Raw genomic sequence first — 14,255 nt, forward strand, 5'->3', positions numbered from 1 at the left:
GCAGGTTGCTGAATAAGGTGTTTGGTGTTTAAACCTAACAGGACCTTAAACTTGCAGCCAAAACTCCAAATAATTGTTTAGATGACAGCAAATGTATGTTTTAGAATGCCTCTGTCAAAGTACATACAATACAACTGCAATAATGCAAGAAGACAAAAACATTTCTATTGATAGTCTCTCTACTTGGCCTGACAGGCATTCAGGTATTTTGTAAAGAAGAAAAAAAATGCCAATTGCCAAAGTTGTAAGAAACAACCCAAGATATTTGTGTTGGTCAGTCAAAATGACAAACTGTTAAAAGAGAAATTGACAATTTTCAAAGCACTGTGGCTCAGAATCCCTTTAAAAGCTTCCATTTTTACCTAGGAAGCTTGCATGGCCTAACTCTGCTTCACGTGTCAGTTTATCTCTTTATCACCCAGCTCCTTAAAACCCCGCCTTCAGACTTGTGAACATCAGCCTTCCATGAGGACACATTTTTTAAAAAGGGCTTTCATATCTAAATATAAATGCAAACATCTCATGTCTTTTTTTTCTTTTATGATGAGAGGTATTGTCAAGTGTCATGTTGATTTAGATGTGACTCTTCTATTTTACAAGCTGGACCAAAGAACAGGCTTAAGACATGTCAGAGTCTTTGGTCTTTTAAAATAGTGAAAATAGAGAATTTTACCACTGCCAATTTGGCAAAGGGAAAAGTAATTTGAAAGCTATATACTACCTCACTTCTGCTATATAGGTCTAATTTCTCTGCACAGATCTAATTGCATTCATACTAACAACAGCTCACAGAAGCTCTGGGTTAGTCTCCTTTCTGAAGCATACAGGGGAATAGTGTTTGTCACATTTTGGCACCTTTCTGATAACGCACAAAGTGAGCTTTGAAACATTCAATATTGCCAGCTTGAAAAAGTTGAGAATATCTCACTGAATATTAAGTATTCCAGAAATGATCAACACTATCAAACTGTATTTCAAAGGCCTGATATGTTCTGTCTCTAAGTTACTAAAGTCAATACAGTCCTACTCCTATCACAAAAATTAATCAGAAAAAGGCCCTCTACAGACATACCAACTAAACTCTTGGTCAACTCTTTGCTGTATTTCTCTGTGGCCTTTGGAGATTTATATAGTCTCTGATTTGTGAATAAAAGAACACTTTTATCTGAACAGCAGACTTTTGGCCAGGGAGAACCAGTCAGGTCTCCTGGTGTTGCCTTGTTTCAGGAATCTTAAAATGGAGAAACACATCAAATTTAAATCAAACTCCCCAAATTGGCTTTGCTCATCCCAGGACTGCAGTCATCAGTGTAACTGTTGCACATTTCCCATCACACTTTTTTCTTCCTCTCATCTTTTCATTCAGATGCTTTAATCTAATTTTTGAGCCGTCATTTTGTGTGATGATAAATGTTTGCTGCTTCCCAGCCTAATGTGGAGGGCACCAGTGACTGCTGGACAATCCCCAAGTCAGCAATCTCTTCCAGTGATTTTGTTGTCCAGGTACATAATGTTTGTGTATCATTAAAAACAATAAACAAACAAAAAAAACTTTAATCCATAATAGCCACAAAATTAATTTCTGATTTTTGCACAGTTTATATCTCAGTGGGGGAAATAACACGCTGTTATGATTTTTGCACATCTCTGGTGTTGCTTCTATTTTTTTCACGTATTCATTACTGTAAATATGTCCACAGCTGTATATTGATTATTTATTCTATAGATGCACAGTATTTATATTGTGAAAACACTGTTCAGTACAATATTTTATTTATTTTAACTGTCTCTTATTCTGTTATTTTTATACACCTTAAAGTCAACATTTTTGTGAGCACTTTTGTTATAAACTTTTGTTGCTGCTGTAACACCATAATCTTCCCATTGTGGGACAATAAAGGGATTTTCTATTCTAATTTTCTCTTCTATTTGAATTAAACAAATCACAAATCCTATATAAAGTGATAAGTCTATATATGGATTTATAAATAAATCCCTTCCCATTCTAATTTACTGAGATGTGTTTCTATCTACGGAAGAAGATTAGGGCCACTGAAAAAATTAAAAAGTTAACTGATTTTTACATTTTATTTCAGTTTAATCTGGAAGAAAAAATCTGAATATTGACTTTAATCTCAGAATTCTGACTTTAATCTCAGAATTATGATTTTTTTTCCTCAGAATTCTGACTTTAATCTCTGAATTCTGACTGAGTTCTGCCAGCTAACAAACATGTTAGTATCAAGCTGTATCCATGTCTGTTTTAGAGACTAAACTAGCTCTCAATTCTGAGATTAAAGTCAGAATTCTGAGATTAAAGTCAGATTTCTAAGAAAAAAGTCAGAATTATGAGATTAAAGTCAGATTTCTGAGGGAAAAAAAGTCATAATTATGAGATTAAAGTCACAATTCTTACTTTTTCCCCATATTAAACTGAAATCAAATTTATAAATCAGTTAACTTTTTGTTTTTTCAGTGGCCCTAATTCTCTTCCGTATCTATCAGACAAGGTTATGAATTTACCTTTTTTTGTTTTTGTTTTTTACATTTAAAGACTGTGTATTATTAATAATAAAATAATATAAACATTTAGGTTCATCTGAGGCAGCTTTTTTGTATTAACCTTTTCCTTGCTGCTTTTAACCCAGTTCGAAGTGTCTCTGGCGCCCCTAGCGTCCAATCACTGAAAGTGTAACAGTAACATTTTTTCCTCCCTCTCGTCTGCTCCAGTCTCATCTGAACATTTCTAACGTTCACTCCCCAATCAGGACCTCCTCCTCCCGCCTCCGGCACGGAACCGCACGGCTCGACTCACTTCCGACCCGGGCCGTCCTCCAGGGCTGCCTGAGCCGGCGTTTGATTGGATTAGACCCGCTTAGCCTTTGCCCTCTAACACCGTTGATGTTGGCTCGCTGCTTCCTGCTCTCTCCGCTCCTCCGTCACCGACTGAACGAAAGCTGCCGAAGCGAAGCAGCCTGCCCGCCGTTCACAGAAGGAGAGGAGAGGAGAGGAGCCGCGGAACAAGGAGCCGAGCTAGGCGGACGAAGAGGAGCGAAGCCCCCCAGCCATGCGGAGGAAATCCAGGGTGTTGCTGTGTTTTGCGGTGCTGTGGGTGCTGGGGATAGCCTACTACTTCTACTCGGGGACTTCGCTGAATAGAAAGGTAGGCTCTCCGTTCCTCGACTGCTCCGCTGGCTCCGGCCGGGTTGGTCTATCGCTGGTTTATCGCTGTCTTTTTTTATCATTCCGGGAGGTTCTGCGGTTTCAGAGCGCTGTGTAATAAAAGGCCTGCTGCTCTCAGTGGGCAGGCATTGATTTGGTGGAGGTCCGTGTGAACATGGACCCCTCCAGTACCGGTGGTCGCTTCCTAGCGGCAATGAGAGAAGAGCTGTACCGGGTAGAGACAGAGCTTTTCATGGCTGGTTTATACACACAATATACCAGAGGAACAAAATGCACAGCAGTGGTTTTGTCAATGGGAAAGTGGCCGGCCTGGCTCTATAGACGTCAGCATAAGCAGCTGCTGAGCAATAAGCAGGGATCAGGAAGTGCGCTGCTTTAAATCACTGACATGAGTCGCTGACTAGTGCTTATAAACATCATCCATTCTTTCCTGCAGTGAAAACAAACACCTCTAACCTCACTGTGTTCTACTGATCTATGATACCAGTTCTATGTTACTGTCATGATGGCCCTTTGTTGTTCCCAAAACAACTGAAGATGCACTGATTGGGCCTCACCTGACCAAGGACACACCATTGCACAATGCACTGAGGTATGATTTACAGATTTACATTCAAACTCCACCAGAAGAGAATAGCATAGAATAGAAAATCTACTTATTGTCCCACAATGAGGAAATTCTGGTGTTTACAGCAGCAAAAAGATTATAGAATCAAATGGTCACACAAAAGTGGACCTTAGAAAAGTGTATGAGAATAACATGATAGGGAAGAGTTAAAAGATAAACAATAATATACTGTAAAGTGTTTTAACAATAATAATAATCGAACTTTATTGATCTCACATTGGAGAAATTTACCTCTGCATTTAACCCATCCCCTTGTGGAGCAGTGGGCTGCCATTGTGCGGCGCCCATGGAGCATTGTGGGCTTAAGGGTCTTGCTCAGAGAGCCAGAGTGGCAGTCCATGGGAGTGGGCTTCGAACTCACAACATTAGGATTCCAAGCTCTATGCCCTAACTACTAGGCCACTCCCCCTAAAAATCAATATACAGGGTTTCTGCGGGTCATAAAAAATCGTTAAATTATTACTTTTTAAATTAAGGCCTTAATTGGCATTAAAATTCATTTAATGTGATTATCATTATCATGGCATTTAAAATGCTTTATTTTCGTCAGATATATCAGATATAAATGGTTGATCGTAAAGCTGTATTTTTTTATAAAAGAAGCTCAAGACGGAAAATAAGCTAGAGAATGGGAAAATGCAAATTTCAACAAAAGGGTCTGGAAAATGAGGAATTCAGGGCATGGCTGCTGCCTGTTAATGGTAAAGATGACAAAGGATTTTGGATTAAAGAGCATTAAAAAAGCATTAAATTAGCGTTACTAATTCCTGTATAAACCCTGAATATAAATACTGTTCACCTGGAGAATAAATAACTAATAAACAGCAATGGGCATTTTTTTTACAGTAATGGATATTTGAAAATAGCAGCAACATCAGACATGTACAAAAAAACCAAACAGAAGCATTTTATTTTACTTCAGCATGAATGTAACACATTGTTGAGGTTGTTGGGAACAGTGATGGTTATAAAGTCTTACAGCAGCTAAGGGGAAGGATCTGTGATAACGCTCCCTGGTGCATTATGGGTGCAGCAGTCTGTCACTGAAGGTGCTCTAAAGTTCTGCAACAGCTTCATGCATGGGGTGGGAGACATTATCCTACAGAGATGTTAATTTAGTTAGGATCATTTTGTTCCCCACCTCCTGCACTGAGTCCAAAGAGCATCTACGGTAATCACAAAAACCAGGAAAGATCCTTGGCTGGGATTTAAACTCAATACCTTTTTGCTCCACGGTGGACAAGGGTTTATACCTGGCAGGTGAATCGGTAATGAGAGTAATTCATGATTAAGGCCTTGTATGAAAGCCCTGAAGTATTTCAGATAAATAGCCTACAGATATATACCCCCCCCCCCCCCCCCCCCATGACGTCCCTGACTCTGCCTGGATTAGTTTTAGCCCAAGCTTATCTAATAACCTGGCAGTCGGTCAGTTTTTCTCAGTATAGTGTTTTCCATTTATGGAGCACCTCGCCTGTTCTTGCAGTGGTTGGTAGTTATGAAGGAAAGGAGCCTTAAATATAATCTGTGAAACTGATGCTTGCTTCCTATGTGTGCATCCTGGTTGTGTGCTCAATAAACTAGCTCAGGCTGTGTGAACTCCCTGTGTGTATTCCACCTGTCTCCCTTCTTATCCTATCTGTCTCTGTGTTTGCTCTGCTCCAGTCAACCAAAGCCACCTTTTTACCCTTCCATTAGGCTGATAGCTCTGTTTGCTGTGTGTGTCGGTAAGATTTTTACAAGGATAAAAGTGACACACCTCTGATAACTTTCTCCAGGCATTTCGACCTGAGATGCATTAATATGGGTGATGGGATCCACCCAGCAGGTGTCTTTACACAGCGGGAAAGCTGATTAGTTTGAAAGACAGTGCTGCAGCTTGGATAAAGTGTGGTTTCTGGCACACCATTCACTGTACAGTATTTTTTTGAGCCATTGCACGCATCTACACCTCAAACTGTGCAAGGAAACTGCAGGGTTTAAAATATCACAGCTCACGATGTATGTTCTCACAGTGTGCGGCCCAACGCTCGGATGCAACCGTACAGCGGCCAACTGAATTTCAAACTTGTTTGATTTTTCTCCCAACCCTACGATTCCTGATCGGGAGATGGTCGTGAGAGGCTGATCGCCGCTCGTTACCCCCTGTATACTACACAAGCATGATCAGGGTGAAAGTCGGCCTGATCGAAAGACTCTCGCACAACTGGAGGATCGGCCTTAAAAGGTTAAAAAAATCAAACAGTGTATGCCCAGCTTAAGTCTGATGGAAACGCATGATCATATTTTCCTGCTGACATGAGGCAGAATTTGATAGAAATCTGAATACGAGTCTAAAATTGGCGAAATGTTTGGGGATTGTGGTGGTGGAGATTTTCAGTCATCTAGGTCATCGTCATTCCAAAAAAGTAAAAAAAACAAACCACTGGTCTGTGTTTACTAAGTTTGAAGACATTTAGGGGGGGAAAAAACAGCCTTAAGCAGAGGGGGTGGTCTGAGGTTTCAGCTCAAAAACTCAAAAACCTACAACTCAGCAATAGATTTGATTCCTTATTCAACCTCCATCGCCATGCAGGGGACCAAAGCATGTCACCTGGTACCACCTGTTCAGCCAGGCCAACAATGACCCTAACGACTCCCTTTTCAGAGGCATAGGCCCAGTCTGGTTTTGCAGTCCCACAACGACCTCAACAACTCCCCATCACTAAGGGGCAGACCTGTTCTTCCAGTTCAATTAGCATGTTTTCTAAGCCATAACGAGGCTTTGTTGCTTTTAATGTTCTTTTTTGTTTCTGCATTTTTAATTGTATTTTATTCTATTTTATTTATTTATTTTTTTCCTGCTTGCTTTGATTCGGTTTTATTTTCCTATATTTTAATCATGTAAAGCACTTTGCATTGTCTTTGTACTGAATTGTGCTATACAAATAAATTTGCCTTGCCTTGCCCTACTCTGTAAGGCTTAGAACTCAATGCATAATCCAGACATTTTGAATTATAAAAGCTTACTTTATGGGAAGCGAAACGTCTTCAAACTGGGAAAACAAAGTCTAGCGGTTTGTTTTTTCTTTTTACTTTCTTAACTTGTTTGGGGATTCTTATAGTTTCCAGTGTATTTTTTTTTATTATTGAAATACTAGCTAGTTGAATAAGATTTACCTAAAAGCTTATTTGCTTTTCTTCAAATCAATTAATTCAGCGGTTACTCTGTACTTCCTTAGCTTCTCCATAATATATATATATATATTTTTTACATTCACCTGCTTGTCTTTGATTGTTTTGGTGTCTATTTTATCATCCGGCCCGTTGTTCCATGTCAGTCATGTCAGTTTCTTGGTAAAGTTGCTTAAACTGGGCATAAAAAGTAAAAATTGAGAACAAGGTGAGTCGTTTCAGAGCTTTCTTGTCCTAAAATGTCAACTCGTCCAACTGAAATTAAAGTGGCATCTTTGCATAAGTTTGCACCCCCTTTATTTCTGTTTCACCCCATTTCAGAGACAGCTCTACAGACTTTTGTAACTAGGTTGTCCATTCATTCTGGACTGGTCCAACTTTACTCTTTTATGGGTTTAGATGTAGGGTTTTGGTTGTTGTGCTGATATGTAGACTGACTTGTATTCTGAAATGTTCAAAGCCTTGAATAAGGCCCCAGTTCCAGCTTAACGGCAAACACCCCCAAAGCATTATTGTGTCACTGCCATGATTCACTCTAGGTATGTAGTGTTTCTTTTGTATTAAACAAACTTTTTGTAATTATGCATAAAGAGTCCAACCTTGGTTTAATCAGGTCATATTTTGTTATATTGAGACTTCTGTCCTTTTTTTCTTTTTATAAAATTGTATAGGGTTTTGAATGTTTCTTTGTAAGAAAAGGCTTCCATCTTGCATGCCTATTGTCGACTTCATAGATAACAGGAATGCAGATTTTTTTAAAATATTTATAGGGCTGGATGATATTTCAATATATATCACAATATAATTGAATTCAATATTTGGGGACTACATTTGATTGGCTTTCTGGACTTTATGTAGTTTTGTCTGTGTTTTTGTTTTCCAAAATGTTGTGTTGGAGGAGTTTTATAAATCCAGCAAAGCAATTGTCATAGGTTTACATAGACAGCTGTTGTGGGCATTCTCTGAAGTCTTTTTTAGGCTTTTATTGTTTTTAAATTAATATCAGAATTATATTCTATCGACCAAAATTAAGATATTTACCATGATGTAAGGTTTGGCCATATTGTCCAGCTCTTTGTACCCAATATTCCTGGAGGTCCGCGTAATTAGATTTCCTAACCACTTTTCCTTTTATCTTTTTAGTGATTTTATGGTAAAATCACCATTGCTCTACCTTATAATAATTGTGTTCTTTATTGAATTTTATATCTAAAGCCTTGGTTACTATTTTCATTTAACCCTTCTCTTGACTTATGCGTCTAATACTTTGGAATATGGCGGATTAAAGAGGACAAAATGAAATAACTCATACAAAATGTAGCCTTAAATAAATAGATGCAAATGCATAGAGAAATAACAAATATATTATTATTAATATATTATTATATCATTAAATGTTGTCATTCATTAATAACGTGTAAAATTAAATAAATGTAATCTGACATTAAATCATAGAATTTTTCTATTATTTCATTGAAAATAACAGTGGTAAAAAGGCGGGACTAGAGCTGCTTCATTAGAAAATCTTACTTTTGATTAGCTGCTTTTGAAAACATTTAAGATGAGTTCTTCAGCCCACTGGGGGAGCAACTGTAGCCTCTATATCCGTAGTTTGGTCTCTTAAAAAGTTAATGAGAGAACGTGAGCCAGCATCAGTCAATGGTCTGTGGCAGCTCCCATCATGTTAGACCACAGAGAGCTCTCTCATAATCCTATTAGATTATTTCACACTAAATTATAAAAATAAAGGCTGGAATTAATCTCAAAGTGTGCTGAAAATAAATTGTAACCCTTTCTTTAACCTGTTTTGGCTTTTTTCAACAATAACAGGACATTAAATAAGAAAATAATAAAACAGGAAGTATTATTTCTCAGTCAAAAGCAGCCAATCAGCCTTTGACTTTGATGGATGTGTGACAGTTTTCGGTTAATTCACTGTGTGCTTCAGCACAGGAAATTCGTTATTAAATCATGAAATAATTATAATCACTTCTTAAAATGACATCAATATATTACATTTTGGCCCATATAATTAATTACATACTTTCTGTATTATTTCATGTTTTAATAAATTATTGACATTCATCTTATTATTTCATAAGTTGTTAGTTATTGTGCTATGGAAGCCTATGTTTTGCTCTTATATTAAACTGAGAAAATGTCAGGGAAAGCTTGTTAGAAGGGCTTTATTTTATACTGGGTTGTTTGGATGAATTCCTTCTGATGGTTTGTGCTTACTCACTCCTATCATCCACAGTTTATATGTGGCTGTTATTTCTGAATGCAACCATTTCCTGGTTAGAATAGGATGTGCAAACTAAAGGAATAATGTTTAGTTAGGAGTTTTATTTGTCTATGGAGTTGCACTGGTTATCTATCGGTTATGTTAAATGTGGCAAAACTATTGACAGTATTTTAAACAGGTTTCCCTTTTTTGCATCACTATAAGCTAGTGTTGTTTTTACTCACTGTATATCTATAGTGGTATACAGGACACAGATTTTCTCTCTTTAAATGCTTCAAAGAAATGTACCTCAATTAGTGTTTTAATATCTATATGCATCCAAGCTCAACCCTGACCTCCATTTACCATTTACCGCTCTGTGAAAAAGCGCTTGCTTTCCTCCAGTCAACCTGACAGAGATGAATGCCGGCGTGTCAGTGCTGATCCTGATTACTCAGGAGGCGCTCGGCCTCAGCAGCTGAAACAAACGGCCTCTTCTGAAGGCATCTCAAACAACCTGTCTCTGTGAGGAGAATTGCTTCGGCTGGCTTCTTCGTCTCTGTCACACGCTGCCGGCGCCCCGGCTCCTTGGAGAAAGCATGACAGTCGGAAGCCTAAAACCTTCTCTTTTTAGGAGAACCCATCTAACTCCCCCTCTGAATTGTGCAGGCCCCTTTAATGAGGCTTTTGTTGGTGCGTTCTTTATTGTTTTTCCTCTGGAATAGTAAACAAAAAAAAAAAGTTTTGCTTAGAGGTTATAAACTATAGCACTAAATGTTTGATCAGATCTACAGTCAGTGACCATGATCCTTTATCATTTACATGAGCTGAACTACAAGGATTAACAGTGTAGATAGAAAGGGATATTTATTTAACTCTAAAAAAGTTAGAAGTTTAGAAAAGTTTTCCACATTTTCTAAAGTTAAAACACAAACCTCAATATACTTTATTGGGATTGTATTCGTAGCTATGGCAGCACAATCTTTCATATTTTTTATACATTGGGTATAATGGCAAAATGCAGGATCTTAAATCTTCAATTTAATCTCAATTAAATGTTTAAAAATTCTTTAAAATGCCTCGATTTTCCTCGATACAGTTATGAAAAATCATTATTAGACAACCATGGCTTCCTCTTTTCATCATTCTATTCTCCAGGTTATACACCTTAAGAACCAGATAAGTGAACGAAACAAGGTTGGCGTTTGTTCCGTATGACTTGATGCTTTGGCTGTGGCGGCCTAGTGGTCAGGGTATAGAGCTTGGAATCCTGAGGTTCTGAGTTCAAGCCCCACTCCCACAGACTGTGGACATTTAATTTGGTCTCTCTGGTCTCAGTTCTTTTACAAACTATGAAACATTACTCTACTAGATCCCCATAGCATGATGTCGTCTCTACTGTGTTTTACCCACATATTGCGTTTGAAAATAAGCCAAAAGAATAAATCCCGTCTCCTCTTTTAATGGAATTACGTCTCTTTAAGATAACCACTTGCAGGACGTTTGGGATCAACTCAGCTGGACTCAGAGCAAATCTGCTTATCTACTGTTGTACACACAGGGAATACTCTTATAGATGAGCAGCTGGCCCTCCTTGGGAAGCCCTATTAAGTTCTGCCTTGTTTGACAAACCTGCTTCTCATTCTTCCCTACAGATCCCTGCTGATGACTAGAATGATAAAAAACACCGGGCACATTTCAAAGAAAAGCATGCATGTTTTATAGAACTCTAAATGGGTCATACATCATTTAAGATGCTTTTTAATATGTACTTTACAAGGTAACATTCCTTTCTATGCGTTTTATTTTTAACCCAAACTAGGCGCCTTGTAATTGAAAGGAAGTGAGATTGTTAAAATGTTGCTGCTTTCACCCAAAGGTGCAACTGAGCCTCTAACATCAGGGGAATATGAGTGGGTTTTCTCCACCGTAGCTGTCTGTAGGAGGGAGCTGGAGTTCTGCGACTCCTTCATCAGAAAACCGAAGTGAAGACATGGACTCAGTGGGGCGTCAGGCTGGTGTAGAGCCTGAGAGTTATCTGCAGCTCTAGGCCTTCAGCCTCCACCTGTCTCTGCATGACTCAAAGATTAGATTTGTGCAATCCGCCATCTTTTATCACACGCTGCGTGACTTCTCTGCCTCCGTGCATCTGGCTGGTTTTAAGCAGGCTTATTTTTTTTATTTTTTTAGAAAAGTCAATGAAGATGAGCTGCCTTTTAATAGGCATGGAAGAGTTTGCTTTTTGCAGTTCTGTTTTTTGATATCCTGAAGAAATGGGACCCTGGAGTGTGACTCGCCACCCCCAAGTTTCCACATTGTTTATCTTTACTCCTCTAATCGAACAACATCTGTGGCGTGTGTCCTTGTCCTGTGATTTCTTTCCTGTAATCTGTTCACACACTGCTTTAATCAAAATATTGATCGCACATGATGGCGTTTCTGCAGTTTTATGACTGCAGCACCGGTGAGGCTTCAGCTGCTCGATATGTTTACATTCCCTAAATATCATGTAATCTCGCCCTCTGTGCAGTTTTATTGAACCAACCCCTAGACATCAATGACTCAAATGAAGCTGATGATCTCTGAGTCATTTTTATATACTTTCAAATAGATGTTTCCCCTAATAGGGTTATGGATTCAAAAATAATTTGTAACACTGTTTTATCCATAGATGCAGTATTTGCTTTATTAACCAGGCAGATAGTTTTATGCTAACGTTGGAGTAGGGAACTTCCACGCTGTGAATGTTGAGGAAAAAGATGGAGTGTCCACAGATGTAGGGTTTTTTTTGTGTGGCTTTTTTCAGGGCTGACAGCTTCTTTTCTCCTGGGACAGCTGCGTCTGAGTTTGGGAGACGAGTCAGTGTTGCTGCACCATCTGGTTATAGAAGGGAGAAGTTACTACAATGGATTTGTTTTAGTTTTTATACTACCTATGAAGTCAAACGCCCTTTTCTGCTTGACGTTTCCTATTTTTGCTGAGTCATTAAATGAAGCAGGAAACTGGTTTGAAAAAAAAAAAACACTTTTGGATTTTTGAAAAACCCTCATTTACTCATTCAGACCACATGGGATAGAGTGAGATGACCTAAAAGATCTTGAATGGCCGTGTTTTTTCTTATTCCTCTTTATGAGAACGATCTATTTGAATCAAATTTAATGACCTTGTGTTCTTAAATTTACTATCAAACAATTGCTCTGGTTTGGCTTAAAATCCTTTTAATTAAATTCTTAGCAAATTGTTAAAATGCTCAGCGTATTGTCCAATTGTATCAAGTGTAATGCAACAATATATCGTCCCTCCCCTACCTGTTTCTGTAAACCAAAGATCAGGTGGTTAAAAAAGAGATGAATACTTTTTTTTTTTTTATTCGGAAAAAAAAAGCGTCTTGATTTCCCATTGTGATAACTTCCTGTTTCATGTTTTTAAGTAAAGCAAGAAGTGCTTAACTTGATCTAGTTGATGTCAGTAGAAAGTTAATTATTATTCACATTGCTGATAAAATAATCACTGATATTGTAATAATTATGATATCTATCATTCATTTATGATTTTCCTTGTGTAATTTATGATTTTTAACTTTGCATAACACAGAATGGTGTATACCACTCTAGGGCTGCAACTAACAATAATTTTGCAAATCGATTAATCTGTTGATTATTTTTTGGATGAATCGATTATTAATCGGATGGTAAAAGGTGCCTTAAAGAAGACTTTTTGTGAAGTGAAAATAAACCTTTTCCATTTTAGCAATGCTGGATAGATGGAAAAGGTTTTTCATCTTAAATCCAAATATTTAAATATATTAGTTTTTCTAAAGTTTTGGTATAATTGCTGCTCAAGGTGTGTTGCTCTGTCAGCCAAAGACACGTTTTAGAGTCTCTACACTCCAGTTGATGATTAATCGATTACTAAATTAGTTGACGATTAATCAATTACCCTGATTAATCTGTTTAATTGTTTCAGCCCTAAACCACGCTTCTTTAGAGTAAAACACTTTTCATTTTAGTTTTTTTTAGCTTTTAGTGGAGTATACGAAACAAACAATAATTTGAAGAATTTTAGATGGAGATGAAGAGATAAATAGTAGAAAATGGTTTTAAAAAAGACGATGCATTACATCCTAAACAATGGAAAACTGTGTCCTTTCTGTTTTGTCTTTATTTACAGCTGCTTTATATTGTTAATATATAACTGTAAAACCCAAGTTCCATTTAATGGCGCTGTAGTGTTCACAAATCTTCATCTCTGCCTTAAGACTCCCTTTCTGTGTCTGTTTTTCTTCCACATTACTCTTCCAAGTCATTTACACCTTTTTAGTTAACACAACAACATGTTGAATTCAAGTCTAACTTAGAAACCGATTATTTTCCTCTCAGGGCATATTTGTTTTTTTTTTTCTATCTGGCAGATGACAACCTTAACGGAAAAGAGCGATGATATCTATTGTTTTTCAAGCTCTTGCAGAGAGGGAAAGTTTTCAAAGAGCTCACTCTTATTATCACATCAAGAGAAAACAGAACAGCCCTCTTTTGTTGGGATTTATCGCAGAGAGGCATGCTATTATAGCTGTGTCACAACAGTGAAGTTGACATCTTCAGAGCTTCACAGTCTGGTTTGAAGCAATCTGTGCTGCTGTTATCAGGCTACATTTACAAATTTGCAACAGACTCGGAGCTCGAGTGGTCACGGTGTTTTGCCTGTGCTCTTTGAAGGAGAAGAAATTTGAATGAACTCCGTCTCTCAGGATTACTGTGATAAGCCTTTATTGGGTGTATAGATGTTCACAGCTGTGAGCTTTTTCACTGTAACATTTCAGTCCAGTTGTCTTTAACAGAAGTCCAGGGTAGGGGACAGATTTTACCTTCTGTTTCTGTCTTTAGTTAACAATCAGTAAAAATCTAAGGGGATAACGGACAGACTGCCTCAGCATATGCAGACTGAATTCAGCATCCTTTTTTAAAGCTACTCCATCTGCCCTCTTTCAGCTGTTTGTTCCAGCAGATAAATCTGATAGCAAACACAGGCAGAATAAATTAAGGCCCG

At 37.9% G+C, this 14,255-nt stretch overlaps 1 protein-coding gene across 1 annotated transcript in view; it reads left to right on the top strand.

Moving 5' to 3' along the window:
• The first annotated feature begins 2,677 nt into the window (after positions 1–2,677).
• galnt2 (UDP-N-acetyl-alpha-D-galactosamine:polypeptide N-acetylgalactosaminyltransferase 2) overlaps positions 2,678–14,255 on the top strand; it is a 77,031-nt gene continuing 65,453 nt past the window's right edge. The window contains exon 1 of the mRNA XM_038294583.1: positions 2,678–3,163. Coding sequence (XP_038150511.1) covers positions 3,068–3,163 — 96 coding nt within the window. The 5' untranslated portion in view covers positions 2,678–3,067. The remainder of the gene's footprint in view (positions 3,164–14,255) is intronic.

This window comes from Cyprinodon tularosa, unplaced genomic scaffold (assembly GCF_016077235.1).
Source record: "Cyprinodon tularosa strain WSP-4 unplaced genomic scaffold, ASM1607723v1 ctg342, whole genome shotgun sequence".
In the NCBI taxonomy this organism is placed as follows: Eukaryota; Metazoa; Chordata; class Actinopteri; order Cyprinodontiformes; family Cyprinodontidae; genus Cyprinodon; species Cyprinodon tularosa.